At 45.3% G+C, this 18916-nt stretch overlaps 1 protein-coding gene across 1 annotated transcript in view; it reads left to right on the top strand.

Moving 5' to 3' along the window:
* Positions 1-12811: 12811 nt before the first annotated feature.
* gpc1b (glypican 1b) overlaps positions 12812-18916 on the top strand; it is a 72009-nt gene continuing 65904 nt past the window's right edge. Inside the window, exons 1-2 of the mRNA XM_084369161.1 lie at positions 12812-12958; positions 13100-13604. Coding sequence (XP_084225287.1) covers positions 13445-13604 — 160 coding nt within the window. The 5' untranslated portion in view covers positions 12812-12958; positions 13100-13444. The remainder of the gene's footprint in view (positions 12959-13099; positions 13605-18916) is intronic.

Raw genomic sequence — 18916 nt, 5'->3', positions numbered from 1 at the left:
AACGCTGAGCTGAAGTCAAAGAGCATTCTGATGTAACTGTTCTTATTGTAAGGGTGTGTGAAGACTGAGTGGGGGGCAGTGGATAGAGCATCTTCTGTGGATCTGTCAGCTCTGAATGCATACTGGTGAGGGTCCAGGCTGGCAGGGATGTTTGCTATCATGTGCTGTTTCTCAAAGCACTTCACCGGTTGCTGATCAATCCGAAAGCAGTGAAATGATAACAACTTTTCAGATTCTGGACGTTTATAGGACTTGCAACCTGGAACCCATCAGTATGACATTTGAGCATTATATAAGAGAAAAAAGGCCACTGTGCGAATACGCTCTATTGGAGGGGAGATTGCTGACGTGAACTATCAGTCTTTTTTACTGTGTTCTACAGTACTACTGCAGTAATGGTGCCATTGCAAAAGATCCAGATAAGTCTGTATATTTTACCAACAGATACAAATTATCATACACAATAGGAGTGCACATGTACAGTGATGCAAATGCCCACAAAGACTCAGTGTAGTTCCCTGGCCTTTGAAAGAAACAGAAGAAGTGGATAAGAACAAGTTGTCATTAAAATGCATTGTGTCTTAATAAGGCCATGCAGAGGGGCCGAACATTAGTCACCATGAAAGTCTGGCTGTTAGGAAAACAGATTAACTATGTCGCCACATGACAATGGCCGGCTGGGGAGAAATGTGGCCCCGCTAACACAAGCCCCCGTTCCAATTAGACCTGTGGGGTCCGCATGTCTGTGTGTGTGTGTGGTGTGAGGCGTGATTGAGGAGTTTAAGGAGTTTGTGTGTGTGTGTGTGTCACATGTTCAAGGCTGGCCAGCATCTCATGTTGAATTCTCTGTCAGGCTCGCTCTGTTTGGCATGCTACAGGCAGCCCGCTTCCTTATGTCCCGGAGATGGATGAGCACTGGTGTGAATGTTCCACGGCTCCCCTGGGTGCCATTCCACCTTTCCAACTCTCTCTTCCTCGCTCTCCTTCTTTTTCCATCTCTATCAGGTTGGGACTGAATTCAGACATTCCCCTGTACAACTATTGTGTTTGCTGATCTCTGTTTTTTTTTTATTTAATACATCTGTTTGTCTTGTCAGGGTGTTTCCCGTGCGTTTGTCATCCGATTACCTGGCGTCAGTGTGTTTTATTGGCATGAATGTTACATTTGGAGCGCTAATTTGTTGTTGTATTGTATACACATGTTTGTTGTGTACACACATGTGTGGAGACCCAGGATGAATGAGCATGCTGGCAGTCAGGAGCATCATTGATTGGCTCTGATTAGGGATTCAGGGACGCCTGCTGCTGTCCGATTCTGCAGATCATGAGAGAGGAGAAATCAATGTTTCAGGGCCTGCGGGCCCTCACCCTCATACATCCTCATACTTACATGGATAACACATATCCTCCCCTCCTCATACCAGACAGGATTTGGATTACAGTAATGACACTCATCGCTGGTTGTTTTGATGACTGTTGGGCCAACAACAGTCCATTCTCAGGTAGTCGCACAGTCGCACAAATGCAAAATCAGCAGGCAAATATCCACCTCCCACTCTCTTAAATTCTGTGCGAGCGAAGGGGCAAATAAAACATTCACATCCGGTGTTGGAGCAAATTCACATCTTGGCTTCCCGTGAAGTTCAACATTTGGGAGCGAGGTGATATTGAAGGGGTTGCGGTCAAAGCAACACATAGAAATAGAATAGAAAACAAGGCATTGAGATTTATAAAGGCAAGGCAAGTTTATTTGTATAGCACAATTCAGACACAAGGCAACTCAAAGTGCTTAACAGGCGCATAGAAATTACGTTAAAAGCATTTAAAAACATTAAAACAAAACATTAAAACAAGTTAAGAAATCTTTCCTATGCCAGCTTCCTGGTTTTTGCTGGATTTACCTCCCATTGTTCCACTTGTCACTCGTCCCAGTGCACTTTATATTTATCCTTAAGACCTGGTCGTCACCGTGAATTCGGTTTGTTTACGCTACAAATACTGAAAAAAAAAAAAAGGAGCCAACCAGCGGTGATAACCTTAAGAGACCCGTTGTCTCCACTTGGTTCCCCTCGGCCCTGAGTTGGCCCCCAATCCAGCGGTAAAACAGCTTAATAGGAAAAAACACCTTTTCTTCCTATTAGCTCCGGCGTTCCCAGAACTCGATATTACTCTGCCCTGAATTGGTCCGAGTCGCCCAACTATCACAATGATCGTCAGAAATCCTGCAAAAATTACTATTCAATTTTTAAAAAAAAGAATAGAAAATAAAAATCACAGTGCAGTCAAAGCCTTAAAATTGCTTCAGTGAAAGGCAGTGGCAAACAGAACGGTCTTCAGCCTTGATTTAAAAGAGGTGAGTATAAAGCTGGAAACCAACAGGTAGCTTAACATTAGCTCCAGTGACCTCACCAAAGCCTCGTCCTCACAGGTGGGAGGCTCACACATACCTTACCATTTGCTCATTTTAGCATACCTGCAAAGAAGACGTAAAATATTGGTGTAAGAACTCAGAACCAATTTCTCCTCTGTTTTGCTCTGACCATAGCCCCCTCCCCCCACAACGCAGAAAGGCAAAGCTCCTATTTGTCATCCACCAAACTTCTGGTAAGACAGTAAACATGCAGACCCCCTAAATTCTCAAAGTAACAGAGTTTTAGATGAACCTCTATAAACAGATGTCTGCATAGGAATGCAGAGTCTGTAGGCAAGGGTCAAGATTTTGGTATCAGAAGTGTTCTGGTTTCCATTTGTAGTCTAAGTAGTACTGACCAATTACATCTGAGTGGGCTTTGGTTTAATGCAGGTAAACAGTTCATGTTGAGAGCAAAAGAGTCAGAGCGCATTGGCAAAAAAAAAAAACTTATCTTGGAACCCATCGGCTATTGTCTGGCAACAATTTCAAGGCTAAATCATCGTCAGACAACAGCCGATGTGTTCCAACAATTTACTGGAATTGATTGAGTTATGCTTTATGATGCAACAGCGGTTACAGGGAAATGGCTCACAGATTTTCCTGATTTAAGTCCATAATCCTAATTGAAAACTATTTATCAATAGGAATTTGTTTTTCGCTAGTTCGGTACATGAAAACTGCAGTGGAGGCATCGTTCAAGGTCCAGTTCCAGGTAATTTATTAGATTTTTTGTTTTATACAACACAGGGTTGCATAATGAAATGAAACTTTGGAGCTCATTCATGCTACGCAATCATAGATCATATGTACAGTTATCTATATACATGGTTAAACATAAACACATTGCATTTGCGTCAGATGCCAAGATGACTGTAAACAGCAGCTGCGTTGAGCACCAAGCATCGATGACGTAAACACAGAGTCCGCCTCTCCTCATCCTGCGCTCTGTCAGCTCAGAGCTCGGCCCGCCCAATCGAGTGCAGCTTGGTCGGGGATGCCGTGGTGGAGGCAGGCCTCTGTAAAGATGTGGCCACACCTGTCTCTGATTGCTTGGCCAACCCTGAGTCCCATTTGTTAATGACAGCAATTTACACCTGTGGTGGCCTTTTGTTCCCAGTCAAAACGTCCATTACTCAAAACCGTTGAATTTTCAGGCAGCAGAATACGACTGGTGAAGGTTTTCACAAAAATGGCAGTAGCATGAATGCAGAGATGATATCATGGCTGAGTCAATTTCAAATAAAACAGATTTTACTTGACCTGAATTTAGATATCCCTATTAGGGAAATAAACTACTGCTCACTGACTCCAATCTACAAATGTATTCAAATACTAAGATGGAGCGAATTTGAACTGATAAAGATCTAACAAGAGTTTATTCGAATACATTTGTGTGTCGGAGACCTTGTCCTGTAGACGCTCCTCTTGTCAAATGACAAGTTCAGTTCCTTTCCTTTCTGAAGAAATCCTCCCACAGTAGGTCCCCGCGTTAAACAAGCATGTACGCGTCACTGATTATGACAACGTTACATGCTATGCACACCCTTGTTATAGTTGCTGCTGTCAAGGGGCTCATTTGCATCAATTATGAGGCACAAAGCATTTGCTCACTTCAGGCTGCAGGGAATGTAGATGCAGCATTACGTCTTCATTTGAACTCCAACAAAAGACAGACTGTTCCTCAGCAGACAGATTTACAGGCTAGATTTGTTTTACAATCCAGTTTACAGCGCCATGTGAAGTGAGTGCTGAGGAAAAAAAAAACGTCCTTTTAAATGGCATTCCCCATTAGCAGCTCCACTCTGATCAGACAGGGCGACGGAGAAAGAAAGACGGAGACAAAACCAGTACCAAAGCTGGGCGGCTTTCAAAAGTGGGTTTCTTAAGTTAGGAAAAAAAATAATAACTGTTGAAAGCTGGCAGCTTATATCAAGATTAGTCCTTACACAGTCACTTACTGTCTGGTGATCAAACTGAGTCAGCACTGGTGCTTTACACTTCTTATGCAGTTTCTCTCATTAAAAGCAAATTGGAGAAAATGTGAAGAGGAGCAGTGTGATGAAATGCTTCTGTGCAGGGGAGGCCTGAGAGGAATGTCGAAGGAATGTGTGGATATTCTGAAGTGGCAGTGGGAAAATAATGAAGGACTCCTCACAGGGGGCTGAGAACCACACGGAGATGTGGCCTCCCACTGTTTCCGAGGTCCACGTGGAGGGAGATGCTGCCAATCCGACTGAAGATCTGCCGCAGAAAACCTGAGGAAAGTTGAGGTTAGTTGACTCTGGACCATTCGCGAGCATCGAATTCAAAGAAGACGTGTGGCCTGTTTCTCGTGTTATGATACCAAGGTTACTGTCAAGGTCACCCTTAGGAAAATATTATCCAGCCTTGTTATTTTCGTCGCAAATGGACACGGAGGTTACCACCATGAATTGAATAATTATATAGAAATATGTACTGATGTCAAGAAAACAGTTTCTGGCGCGAGAGTTGGTCACAAAGGGGTCATCTGAGTCTCGCAGTTTTGTCATCGCTTCCCATGAGTTTATGAGTTTTCACAGCAGGAGGCAGATGAGGAGAGTAGTTCATTTATCCTTTAAGACACATGACAAATAGAGGAGGTGGAATATTTATATGAGAACAGCATGCAGGCAAATGAAGAGAATAATTGGATGAAGTTGGTGCAGGACGGAGGAGACGCCACTGCCAGATGGGGAGAGTCTGCCACTGTGCATGAGAGGGCGAGATAAGACAAAGGCCAGGGTTTGATTCTCTTATTCAATAAGTCTGCATAAATAACATGAGTGCTTTCTTTATTGTCTCGGTGATTGCATAAGCTACAATAAAGGACGAGTATTAAAACACTGCATCCAGTGGCAATTATTCAGATTTAAGTAGTGTCTCTATTAGATTTAATGCACTCTGTCCTGAGTCAATTCTGCAGCGGTGGAGAGAGTATTAAAGCTCACCCAAAAAATGACAAGTCAGTCGTTTTCTACTCACCCCCGTGCCGATGGAAAGTCAGGTGACGTTTCATAGTCCACAAAACATTTCTGGAGCTTTGCAGCAAATCAGTGTTGCAGCATCCTCCTGAACAGCCGAAGTATATGGGGACTTGTTTTAAAAATGTAAAAAATGTAAGCTCGTGCACCCACTTCAGATAAGATCCATGCTACCAATTTTAGCTTAAAAAAGATTGTCTTTTCAAATCAACCTGGGATCTCAGGGCTGCTACCTTTTGAAACAAGTCCCTACCTAATTCAGTTTGTTGCATCGCTGTCCTGCGAGAACGATGCTTTCTCTAAAAAGTCGAGCTGAGAAAAACAGCCCTTGTTTAGCTTTGTGATGATGCATCTTCCAGCTAATCCGAGGGGAGTTTTTAAATTGCTTATTTGGCTTGAGAGGTAGAGAAGAGAGTTTTCTCAACAAAATAAAGGAACACCGCGTCCTTCAGTTTAGCACAAACATTCCCATTCAGAATCACAACATTTGGAGGTTTGTGGTTTTCACTGGAAAGGAGGGTATTGAAAAATGTCATTTGAAAAGTAAATAATAACTTCAGCTGTCAGATGAATGTAGCGGAGGAAAAGAGCGCATACTTAAGTACCGTACTTGGGTAAATGTATTTACATTCCACCACTGAATTTCTGTAGTTTGTGGTGTTTTTTCACATATGTACTTAAGGTTTTTTTTCTCCTCCCGTGTTCATACTCGGAGAAAACCAGAGTGCGCTCGGATTACCGAACAGAGATGCCAGGATACCCACAGAGACATACAATAGCACATCGCAACACACCACGGGAAGCATTTCTCATCCGCGACAAGAACAACCCCAAGAATTCCAGGATCCGACCACGCTGGCCGTCGCTTGTTTTCACGTAATTCTAACCCTTTTCCTTTCACTCCTCTCCTTTGAAAATCTATTTATTTTATCTGCAGTACTTCATCCTCACCACTTTGAATGTATAATCCCTCCCTGCTTTTTTTTTTTTCCAACTCACATTTCTGTCATTCTCCCCGTGTCATCCATCATCATATTCTTTCCCTCCTTATCTTCCCCTCATAGGCTCGCCCCCCCCTCCTGCCAGTTTCCCTCGCTATTTCTCATTTTTCTCTACAATGCTATCTGTCAACCCTTCGCACTTACCATCAAAATTTCTCCTTTTTCTGTCATCATCTGTCTCTGGCAGCTGGGGAGGGCTCCATGTGCGTGGAGATATGCAGATCTACTGTTTGTGGAGCCTGTGTTTGCACAGACAGACAGCTACTGGGTAAATGTGATCAAGGGATGATGTAGCACAGCAAAATGGCAAAGGGACAAGGCAGGAGGAGAAGGCAGGCGTTACAACAAGTCTGAATTTAAGTTATACGCGTGACTGCGCTTTAACAGGCTGGGATAGTGAGGATCATGTGTTCTCATGAGAGGTAGATATGAGCAGGAAGACAACGTTTACAAGAGAGAGCGGTAAAGAGACGGACTGGAGAAAAGAGACAATGAACGAGAGACGAGGAGGGGAAGAGATAGACCCGGTGAGTAATGTGTACGCACTCAAGCAGTCTGGCGAATGTGCTGAACTCAGGCTAATGGTTGACATAAAAACCCAGAAAAGAGGCAGAATCGATGCTATCTGCGGGAGCCGAGGATGAGACTGGTTCAAGGGAGAGGACGCGATGATCTCCCTCTGAAGGCCGATTACATCTGTGGAAACAGCACGCTGATATTTGCGTAGGAGCCCAGCTGAGACCCGGCACCGGCCAACCCTGCTGCTCCCTCACTGCATCAACTTTGTGTGTGCATGTGTGTGTGTGTCTGTCTCTTATCAGATCTGGATGTTCTCTGCTCTTTTTGTCATTAATGTCTTCATGAAAATGTACTCTAGGGTGTGATGGGTGAGAGCACTCTGTACTCTGCACTCTGTACACAGTATGAAAATGATTTTAAAAAACGCACCATTTTCATATAGTTACCTAAGCTGACTTCGAACAGGAGATTTAGATTGAGATAGACACACAGCTCTTCAAATGCTCTGATGTCAAGCTTCCAAATGGGGTACCTGCACAAGTGAAACCCATGGCAGGATTTACATTGTAAAAGCTTTTCCCTTCCCCTTTTTGTGTTAGCATCTGCTCCTTCCATTCCTCCCAAGCAATATTTAAAACTGATACGGGACCGTAAGTGCACCTGCATTGTTGCAACAGACATTTCCCTCTAGCTGCTTCACAATAAAGACGTTCAAGTAACTTGCAGTTGCCACTAACAGATGGTTCACACAGCAGCAGAGTTCAAATCTGTTCTGGTTGCAGAGGAAAAGAGAGAAGATAAGAAACACCGGGGTCTCGAGTTTGACAGCAGTGAACTGTTGCAATCAGCAATTAATCAGCCAGTGCTACATTTAGCTGTGGAAACCCTGATTATTAACATTTTCACCTGTATGATATTGTGCAGCCTCCTGATGCCCTCATAGGACAGAAACAAAAAAATCATTACGTCTTAATGTCCCTCTTGTACGGGATTTGTTAGATAAGCCAAAGCAAATGAATCAAATTGAAGAAAAAGAGACGTTCATTAACTTTAAGATGCTTTTGGACCTAGAATTTCCCACGTGTTAAGACATTTGAGATCCATCAAGGCATGAGCTATAACCCCCAATCATACAATGTTTTCCTGCCCCAACACACCTGATACAAATGAATGGGTCGTTATCAGACTTCGGCAGAGCTTGATGACGAGCTGATCATTCGAATCAGGTTTGTTGGAGCAGGGAAACATCTAAAACATGCAGACCAGGGGTCTGAAGATCGGGATCGAAGAGCATGACTTTCCAGTGTTCCAGGGGTCTGGGGTCAGTCCCAGCTTATATTACTTGGGGCAGCAGTAGCTGAATGTTTTCTGCTAAAAATTTGCCCCTTTAATGTGTGTGTATATGTCATGTCTGTGCATTTAGGACTGTGTGTAAAATAAAATAATAATAACTACAGAGTGAAAACATGGGGATTAATAAAATATGCCTTATTCCTCTTTGAAGTTCAGGTTGTATGAAGCTCCAGGTTAAAGATCTTGAAGTTCCCTTAGTTCAATACAGCTTTCTAGAAATTAGGCTTACGGGCCACTGTGTAGATTTGGAGGAGGAACTCATACTCAGAATTTCAATAACGAGGTAATAATACAAACTCTGTTCCATCCCTGAATAAACAAGCTGTTCTCAGAGGAAAATAACGTCCCCAGAACACTGTGTGCAGCTAGAGAGGTGGCAGGGTCCGCCACATATAAACAAAGTAAAACAGTATGTTGTCCTTTAAGGCCAGTTTGTTTATTCAGTCTATGAAGATCTTTCTCTTCTCATTAGAATTTCTTCGCCAGGACTCCATAGTGCTTCTTTAACCAGCAGCGGAGGCTGTCATTGCTGTAGTCAGCACCACGGGAACATGAGTCACTGCATGTGAAGGTCCACTGTAGTGAGCGAGCCGGAGCCGAAAGAGCAGCGCTGAGAGGAGTCTTCCTGACAGGGCTATACTTGGCTACTGTAACTAAATGTGTAGTATGGGAGTGGAGTAGCTACTGTCCAGGCACTGCACAGAGTAGCATACAGTTGTGAAGTTTACAGAGGCCTGTGTTATAATATTTTGTTTTCCTTTGAAAGTAAGTTAGGAGCCTGAAAGGAGTGGCAAAACATCTGTAGCATTTCTCTATAGGAGCAATGTAATTTTCACTAGAAAGCCGCATCACACCCTGAAAACGCTCGCCACATAATTACCGCATGTGTGCACTAATCTGACAGTGGCTGGGTCCTATGCGCTTTCTCACCCCTTTGCCCTCCTCTCTCTTTGCTACCACTCTGCCTCCCCTCTTTTGCGCTCCCAAAATCCCCCCCCCCCTCCCCCGCCCAGCATCCTGCTCCTCATTAGGAAGCCCTTTCATGGTCAGAACCAATAAAACATCAATGGGTGGCAGCCTGAAGAAAACATGGCTGTTTTGCGGCTTTACTGAGCGTTAATTGCTTGATCCCCGTACACCAGACAGCGGAGGGGCCAATCAGCTCCTCCAACAGGACTGCAGACCTCTGGCCACATGTGGGCCACAGTCAGACACATAAACTCACATAACTGCCTCTGACACACAGAAGAAAACGTGCACGGACACACATAGAGGTCATACATACACAAAGCCGTATATAATACCGGCAGACATATCATCACACGCACACACTTTGAGGCCACTGGACTTATTAACCTCTGGCCACATGTGCTTAACTCTGCCCAGTGTTCCCCCAGCAGACGCGGGAAAAGTAAAATACACACGATTAGAAGGGGCACAATCACACAATTTCCGACTTTAGCAGAGCAATAGTACCAGATTTGCCGAGTACACATGCACAGGCTGTAAATGAGAACAACACTTCACGCTGCAGAACGGAGGTGTAATTCATGCCTACTCATTTCAGAGCTGTAATAACGGGAAGCAAGTGCAGCCATTTGTCTGTTAGCGATATAGCGAAGCGCTGTCCTCTTTGTTTGGACTCATCCAGTCATGAGGAACAGACTAATTATAGAGTAACATTTCCTAATGTATTCATAAACAATGTCCGCCTTCATAAATAGAATGATTGGGAGGCAGGAAATGACCGCTCATCCCATGTGGCTCTTCTCTCTGTCTTCTCTCTCCTAGCTCCTCGCTTTCGTTTGTCGTTCTGTCGCGTGACGGCTGGTTATTTCAGGCCGGAGTTTTTCCATGTGTCACTGCGATAATGTGCCGTGGCATCTTCTCCCGCAAACAGTCCTTAAAAAGCATCTCCCACAGGAGTGACACCATCAAACGCCGTCTGATTCAATTTTCACACACAGCGATGACTAAGGAGGGAGGGAGGCATTATTTTAAGTGAGAGAGCTGCACGACTCTTTGTTGCTACAACACAGCTGTCCTGGGCGTGAGGCCTACACCGCAGAGTCACTTCACGTCAGCTGAACTGCTTGTAGGACGGTAATGTCACAACACTTTGTGGCGGCTTCCTGTTTTTACGTGAGCTTAGACGATGCACATTCACAGAGGATGCAGACCGGTGCAAAGTTGGTGTGTGTCATTGGAGCATAAGAGCTCTTAAACTCGACTGATGCTTCAGAGGAAGAGGGCGGTGGGTTTCTGACCAACCTGAACTGAGTGAACTTTTATCTCTCGCATACATTAAAAAAGAAGAATGTCAGTTTGGAGATGAAGGATAAATGAATTTCTCTAACATTAAGATGCTTTTAGGCCCAGCCTCTCCCTCTGTTCAAGTCAAATCAAAGCTTTAATTGGACAACCATAGAGCCACTGAATGTATCTGCATGAAGAGCATAGCTGTTCCTGCCCGAAGCGCAAAGATGACTTAAAGGAAAAGTTCACTCGAAAATGAAAATGTAGTAACTATCTACTCATCCCCGTGCCGATGTGAAGCCGAGTTCAGTGTCGTAATCCACAGAACATTTCTGGAGCTTCACAGCAGAACAGCGTTGCAGCATTTTCCCAAACAACTGAAGTAGATGGGGACTTGTTTTAAAACACACACCAAAAAAAAAAAAAACAGCCGAGAAAAAACACAAAATGGTTCCATACAGTTCATCTGGTACAATTCAAGTCTCCTGAAGCTCAAAGATCCCAAATTGATTCGAAAAGATGTTATTTACACCCTTTTGTCAGCTGAAGTCTCAACTGTAGCTGCTAAAGCCTAGTTTATGCTTCTGCGTCGCGGCGACGGCGGAGCTACGTCGTCGACCCTACGCCGTCATTGAGCATTCGAAGTTCTGCGTCGAGGGAACGCGTTCAATTCACCGCCAAGCCGGGGGGGGGGGGGGGGGGATTGGTTTCGGGGGGTTCTTGCTCTCTTGCACTGCAGTTGCGGTCAGAGCGGATATGCTGTGTAGCATTCTGGTCACAGTGTGGGGCTACAAGCTACATGCTACACAACACCAATACTCCTCCTGCCCTGCTGGGATCTCACAAAGCATGGAGTTCACAAGCAATAGGAGACAAGCATGCAAGCAGCAGAAGTAACTGGCGGTGTTGTTATACTGTTGACCGGAAAAGCAACTGCCGGAATGACGGTCTGAGCGGACCAATCCCAGTCCTTGCCGTTCGCGTCTCGACGCGTCGACGTGACGCGTAGTCAGGATTTTTTGGAGGCACACGTCAGGCTACGGCGCAGGGTCTGCGTAGGGGTCTGCGTCGACGACGTAGCTACGCCGTCGCCGCGACGCAGAAGCATAAATCAAGCTTAAGTGTTGTCCCTCTTGTCGAGGGTGTAAGGGTGATTACGCCAGATGAGCTGTATAGAGCCATTTTATGTTTATTTTTAAAGTTTTGCTGAAAACCTCCACTTCCCATCGACATTGAGTTTTGGAAGATAATGACTGAATTTTCATTTTTGGGTAAACTTACCCTTTAATCTTAACAAGGCCTGTGTTATATTAAAACTGTCTTCAAACTATCTCCTTTGAAAAGAGTGTTGGAATGGTAAACATCTGTGTTATTGCTGTAAAAGTAAAGAAAAATAAGCATTAGCTCTAAACATTTTGCTGCCACTGGTCATGACAAGGCACTAACCCGCTCTATCTGGGAACCAGCAGCCACTGATCCTATTAGAAGTAATGAATAAACTGAAAAATGCCAAGCATGTATGAAATGTAGCCTGCTTTATAAACAAAGCACTTCCTTTATAATTCACCAAACAAAACCACTTAGACAAACAGGCCTTCCCACAGGAGAAGCTAAGAGACTGTTGGATGGGAAAAAGCAGAACGCACAAAAGAGGAATTATTGTAGGTTTTATTTCTTACTGAAGGGGAGCACAGTTCTCTGAACTGCTTCAGGAACATCACATGTTAGTAACAACACAACACACACGTAGAGAAACTGAGATAATGAAGGCATTCAGCAGGTGACAGGTAAACTCAACAGCACCGGGCAGGTAGCGACTTGTCGTTTAATTGCACCTTGAGGAGCGACATGGCGCATGCATGTGCGCAGATACTGTCTGCAGAGCGCATGACAGGCACTCAGCGCTGACCCGTATTGGCGGGTGGGTACCTGGAAGGGGGTCGAGGGCACGCCCACGGTTCACCTGTGACACCTGGCTGCTGTCAGGCGCGCATTCTTTCGCCGTGAAGCGCACCAGTTTACGTGCACCAAACACCCACGTACACACTCCGGGCTGACGCAAACTGTAAACGACAGATGCTTTTAAAAATAAAAGCCACAGTAATATTATTCTGAAAGGTGTCTAAAAATAATATTTAGATGAGACAGAATGTAACGGAAATGGCAGGAGGAACGCGAAACCTCGTCTACTCTTTCTCCCTCTCTCTCTCTCTCTCCCTTCCCCTCTCTCTCTCTCTCTGTCTCTCCCTTCCTCTCTCTCCCCCGCCTCCTCCTCATTCCACAGAGTGGCAGCGCTGGCATAGCATCGTTCAGAAAACCCTGAGCTGGAATCGAGCTGCGGTGGCTGCCTGCCTGCCTGCCTGCCTGCCTGTGCTCACCTCTTCCCTCAGATCCCCCCGGGGCCGTCATAGCCGGTAGGTGTGCCGCGCGACAGAACCTGGCTGCTCAGCGTCAGCGCAACACGCTGCTATTTTCTGACTCCAATTATTTCAGCTGGTAACTGCTTAACCCAATTCTCTCACCTCCCGCTTCTCCCCCTCTCCCCTTTTTTCTAGGTGAACCGAAAAAACACTCCCAAAAACAGTGGATTTATGAGCCAGGAGATCTGCGCTCATCCTGCGCACGGAGTGAGAAGATATCTGGGGAGAAATACTGAAGCTCCTGTCCGGTCCACATCGGCTCGGGACCTCTGCGCTGTGAAGAGTCGCTCCTGTGCCGTGCAGCAGCGCACTGAAGGGGCAGGAGGAGATAAAGGAAGGTGGAGGATATTTTACGCACAGCAGCACTCAGTAGCTCTGTTTGACACGCGGCCACTCACTGGGAGTCTACTGCTCCCTTTAGGACTCAACACAGTCGGATTTTGCACTTGACCACAAGTCCACATACAGCAGTCGGCTGGGATGGATTCCTTCATCATAGCGGCTCTGGCTGTGTGCTCTCTGACGGCACCAGCCTATGGGGACAAAGGGACCAGCAAAGCCCGGAGTTGTTCGGATATCCGGCAGTTTTATACCGGGAAAGGATTCTCTCTGGATGGCGTCCCCCAGGCTGAAATATCAGGTGAGCTCCTTTTTTTCTTTTTTTTTTTTCTCTCCTTTTTTTGTTTTAAATTCACTCTGTTGCGGTCACGTTGCGCGCACTCCAAATCTGATCTTTACCCCTGAACCCAAACACACGGCCAGGATCCTCTAACTCTACATTAACTGTTTGAATGATCCGCTTAATGTGTTCAACACGCTGTGGAGCGCCATACAGTTGCTATAAACTCAATGACACTGAGAAGCATAATCCCTCTGCAAGTCCCCCCTAGGAATGTTAGTCTATTTTGGGGCCAAAGTCGCACCTGCAGCAGCACCATTTATTGTATCCACAGTAAGTGTTGGTGTGATCTGACATAATCCTGTAGAAATGACTGATTGTGGGGAGTGTGTGTGTGCTCGATGCAGTTTGCACACACTGTAACTTAAAGATGTGTCTTGTTAAGCTTGAAATGAAGTATTTTTGTCGCTTGATAGAAACCCAGTTTCTATCTTTATGCCTTTTGAACCTGCTCACACTCATTTCATGTCACACGGCGGAGCAGAGGAGTTATTCCTCGAGATGAAACGCAGCTTTGAAAAAGACATTAAGGGAGTACAGACATGTCACAGACGATCCGCCTGTTTGATCCCTGATCAAAAAATGTGAGAAAGTCCCTTTAAAATCTCATTTTTTTTGGAACACAGATGCAGGATCAGCACCTCTCCTCCTGTTCTCGCTTGTCAGCTTCCCCATCGCTCCCAAACACACCCTGATCTTTCATCTCCCCTATAAGCCGCCCGCCCCGTCTTCATGTGGGGAATTCTCCCTTATAGACTGTCAGCCAAGTCACTTGACCATGTGCTGTGGAGACCAAGCAAACACGATGCTGCTCACTGTGTCATTCACGGTCTGATGTCAGACAGTCACAAGCCCCTGTGTGTGCAGTTCAGATGATTACATGTGTGCCTCTCCTGGAATTCAGTGCAACGCTTTCACACACACACACACACACACACACACACACACACACACACACACTCACACACACACACGAGGTTTACTGCAATTTCAGGTTCTACAGTTACAGTACCGTACATGCATGGACAAGACAGCAGACTGTGACTGTGAGTGCTTACACAACCACTTTCCAGTGCACGGATTCAACGGAAATAAGTCAATTTTGAACTTTTTTTATTTCCTCGCCTCAGAGCTGGAAAATGAGGGAACGCGAAGAACCATTTTCTGCGAGTACAACACAAATATTTGAAGTAATCTGAGCAGAGATGTGCGCGGCGTACATCGGAATCTCGCTCCGGTGGCTCTCTCTCTGTCACACTGCTACGATCTGATAACCCTCTCCTCCAACATCCCCTCCAGACTCTGCGTCAGTCACCTCCTCTATGTTGTCCGATCCATTCTCCACACAGCGCTGCACCACTGTGACAGCAGATAAACTCCTGTGACGACAGTGATGTTTGTCCATTAGTGCACGCCGGATGGCACTGAGACTCACAAGGGTGACTTTCCGCAGCATTCACACAAAGGTCACACACTGGAGATGATCCTAAAGTAGAAACTGCTCTATTTTCTGATCACATAAGAGCATTGTGTCTTGACAGACATAGTGCGTGGGGGTGTTTTTACAGATTTTGGGGGGTTTCCCTTCAGTTTCTGACAATCTACACCTGCAACACAGATGCTGGAACGTTAAGAGGAACGTGAAATCCCGAGCAAAGTTATCCTGATCCCTCCCTAGTGATTGCACTGATAAGATAGGAGGAGAGATTACAAGATTTGAGGGTGGGGCGTTAATGTGATGAAACTATTAGCTCATGTCTTCGCGCCATATATCACAAGGTAGCGAGGGTGAAGTCGCAACTGGACACTTCTAATTTAATTGATTGACCATACTGAATAAATCATCTGACAGCATTAACGCCAGCCCCCGGTCCCTTAGAAATCCCCTTTTCTTCCAAATGTCTGCAATCCATAATGCGTTAAGGAGCAAATCTGTCTTGTCATGACACCACCTATTCCTCTTGTTTCAATCAATGATGTGGAGCTTACTCAAGTCCGGGGTCAATGCTTTCGGAGTAAGAGGGAAAATAAGGGAGTGAGGCGGACCAGATAGAGAGCCGAGAGAGAGAAAGAGAGATGGAGGAAAGGGTGGAGAGGAGGGGGTGGATTTGGCTTTGACAATATTTCTCCCCCGTGTCCCCATCTCTTGGCTCTCAAGCATAAATAACAGCTCATCCCGCTCCAGTCTGGCATATTAAACACCTCAGTAAAATATGAAAGCTTTAATTTATGCCTCCAAATTATGAGCCACCTGAACGTTGTGGATGATCCCTGACATTTGCAGAAGGATATTTCCTGCGGTGACACCAGGGCCCGATAAACCTAATGTATCGGCAGGGCCCGACTCAAGGTCACATGCTGAGTACATCACCTCGGCTCAGGCCGGGGAGGACAACTGCAAACTCTAAAAAATTATGCCTACAGCCGCAGCACTTTTGAATCCTCGTCAGCGCCGCTGCACAATATATGAAATTCCTCGGCGAACGTACTTATTATGCAAATGTCTCAACAAGGTCTAAAAGTAATATGCATTGGGAAAAAGTGCTCTCAGCTACTTTTTCTCCTTCACCCATCTGTTCTTTACATACTTTTCTCGACATGTGAGGTAAAAATGAAAGAGCCAGCTCGACACCCTCATCCCACATCGCAGCCGCGGTTTGATCACGCTCAGTCGGCGGTGAAAGAAGATTCCCAGATATTGCTCTCGCATCGATACGCCTCATGTAACAACTTGGTCGGTCCCCTCTGTTCTTGAGTAATCAGCTCTGGAGGAAAAGCCACGCGGAAGGAAGCTATCGAGCTAAGGGTGAGCTGTTTGTTATCGTTGTGTTGAAGCGCTGTTCGCTGGACCGCGGCGACGGCATCAGTTGAGCCGAAAAGATGAGAAGCGATGGCTCCGAGTAATCAGGTGAGCTGATTGATGCTCCTGAAATGATGATGCTAGTTTAACTCCGTCGAGTGTAATCAGTTTTGGAAACAGATTTTTTTTTCGTTGGCGTTTACCGAAAATGGATGATTGATTTTTATGAGGCTCATCCGTCTCCTCCCTGCACTGCCCCCTCCCTGTCCCACCCCATCATTACAGTCGTGATGACTTATCTTTTTGTCTTTCAGGGGATGACATTCTTCATCTCTCTGTTTCTCTCTCTCTCATCGCCTCTTGAGGAGAGAGGCGCCAGACGCTCTTTGAAAGCAGCTGGCAGCCAATGAGTGCTAGATGCTCAATGTCACGGAGGCCTACACAAAGAGACAAGCTGCATGAGACATCTGTAGGAAGGCTAGTAGCATTTCGGTGTGGCATTGGCTTGCCCATGCTGTATTTGTGTTGTTGTTGATTGCTGGTTGCTAGAGGCTGACTGTGAGTCGCTCAAGTGTCATCCCTAACCAGCGTTTGGCTAATGATACAGTGGGATTGCTGCTCACCAGGCCTGCTAGGAACTGTTGTAGACTCGAGACTGATTTGTGGCTGGAAATATGGGGCCGATCGGTGTGGCAGCCCACAGCGAAAAGTATGGGAATGTTTTGAACTCAGCAGCTCCACTGTGAGTCTGGATGCACTGGAAGTCTCGAAATGTGCAGTAGCTGTAAAAAGCTAAAACGGAGCGGGACGTTTTTCGCACACCAGGTGGAAAAATCTCCCCGGGCGACTCCCTCACCTCTTAGACTGAGGCTGATGATAAGGTAATGGCTGCCAGTGTGTTAGCTTCCCTCTTCACCACTTTGCAGCCAGAGGTTAAATGGAGATAGCTGGCGAGCCGGAGAGAAGCTGCAGAAGCAACAGCAGCAAAAATACAAAGTCATAGTCAAAAATATGTTATATGAGAAAACAACTGACCCAACATCCAACCCTCCCCTAACGGCCCATCCGCTTGACTGTTCATGCTCCAAAGCAAAATGCACACCATGTACAATGCTGTATGTGTCTAAGCTCTTAATCTCCGTGGACATACTCATACAGTATCTGTATATCTTCCACCAGTTGCTGTTGCTCCAGCTTCTGCGTCCGCCCCCTCTCCTGTGATGCTGCTTCACCTGCAGTGTGCGCTTAATTCTTGTCTCCTCAGCAATGCACTCTGATGCCAGTTAGGATTATAAAACATATGTTCACAGTGTTATCTTTTATTTAGCAGGCCTTTAGTACTACTAACATCGCACTGTTAAAAGTGATGCTGAGCTTAATTGCGTCTGTGCCGTCTCAAAATTAACCCACACTCCAAAGTACAAGACCCAAACTGTGATGGACACCTGGGAAACGTGTGTCTAGCAAAGCTCCGTTTGCAGATGGATATGTGACTAAATTAGACAGTCAACCTCTCAACATAAGCTACTTTTAGACGAACATCTTGCCACATAACTTTGATGGCACTTGTACTTTTTGTGTCAGTGTCCAAGCTCCTCATTTAAAGTACTTTTGGGGGCGCTTTATGCCATTGATAGGATACAGTCGGGACGGGCAGCAAACAAGCGGAGAGAAGGAGGGGGAAGGACGTGCAATAAAGTCCTGGGATCTGGGAAATTGCAATTACATGGTGAGCAACTTAAAAGCCCCATATGCACAAGGATAACCCCGCCTGGGTCATTTTTTATGTAAAAGCTATAATCTCACTAGGTCGGACGTCATAATATTTTCATAACACTTTTAATACGGCATAAGTCTGAGCTGAATGGCATTATCTTAATGAGCAATATGGGCTACAACAGCAAGGTTAAATAGGAACAGAAAGAAAACAAATGCGGTCTTTTCATCTGTATGAAGAGTACTGTAATAAATGATTCACTCAATCATCTTTTATGCTCAAAGAAAATGAAAAACGATTAAAAAAGATTGTATAAAAAATAAATGTATATTCCCTCTTACCTGTAGTGATTTCAAACCGTCTAGATTGTTTCGTTATGAGTTTTGGAGACGTTGGCCGTAGAGATGACGGCCAGTCTCAAATATAATTTGCTTCTAGTGTTTCAAGCGCCAAGATAAACATTTGGAAAACTCAGCATTTCTGTGATCGGAATCTGCAGTTCAGAAGAAAGAAAATAGTTGCTACATGAAACCGCTCACAACAAGGTCTTTGTTGAGCAACCGGGTCATGGTTTCTGGAAAGAGACATCGCTGTTGAGTTTTTCAAATGTACCTTTCACCATCACAAGCTGAGTGCCATCTCATTCCATTACATTCAAGAGAAGTCAGACACCTCTGCCGTCCGTATCTCCAAACCTCTGCAACTCACACCAAAGCGATCTAGATGAATAAATAGCACTTCGGGTAAGAGGACAAA

Source organism: Pagrus pagrus (assembly GCF_965226575.1).
Source record: "Pagrus pagrus genome assembly, chromosome: 12".
Taxonomy (NCBI): Eukaryota; Metazoa; Chordata; class Actinopteri; order Spariformes; family Sparidae; genus Pagrus; species Pagrus pagrus.
The sequence above is the reverse complement of the archived record's forward strand: the minus strand, read 5'-3'. Positions and strand labels throughout refer to the sequence as shown.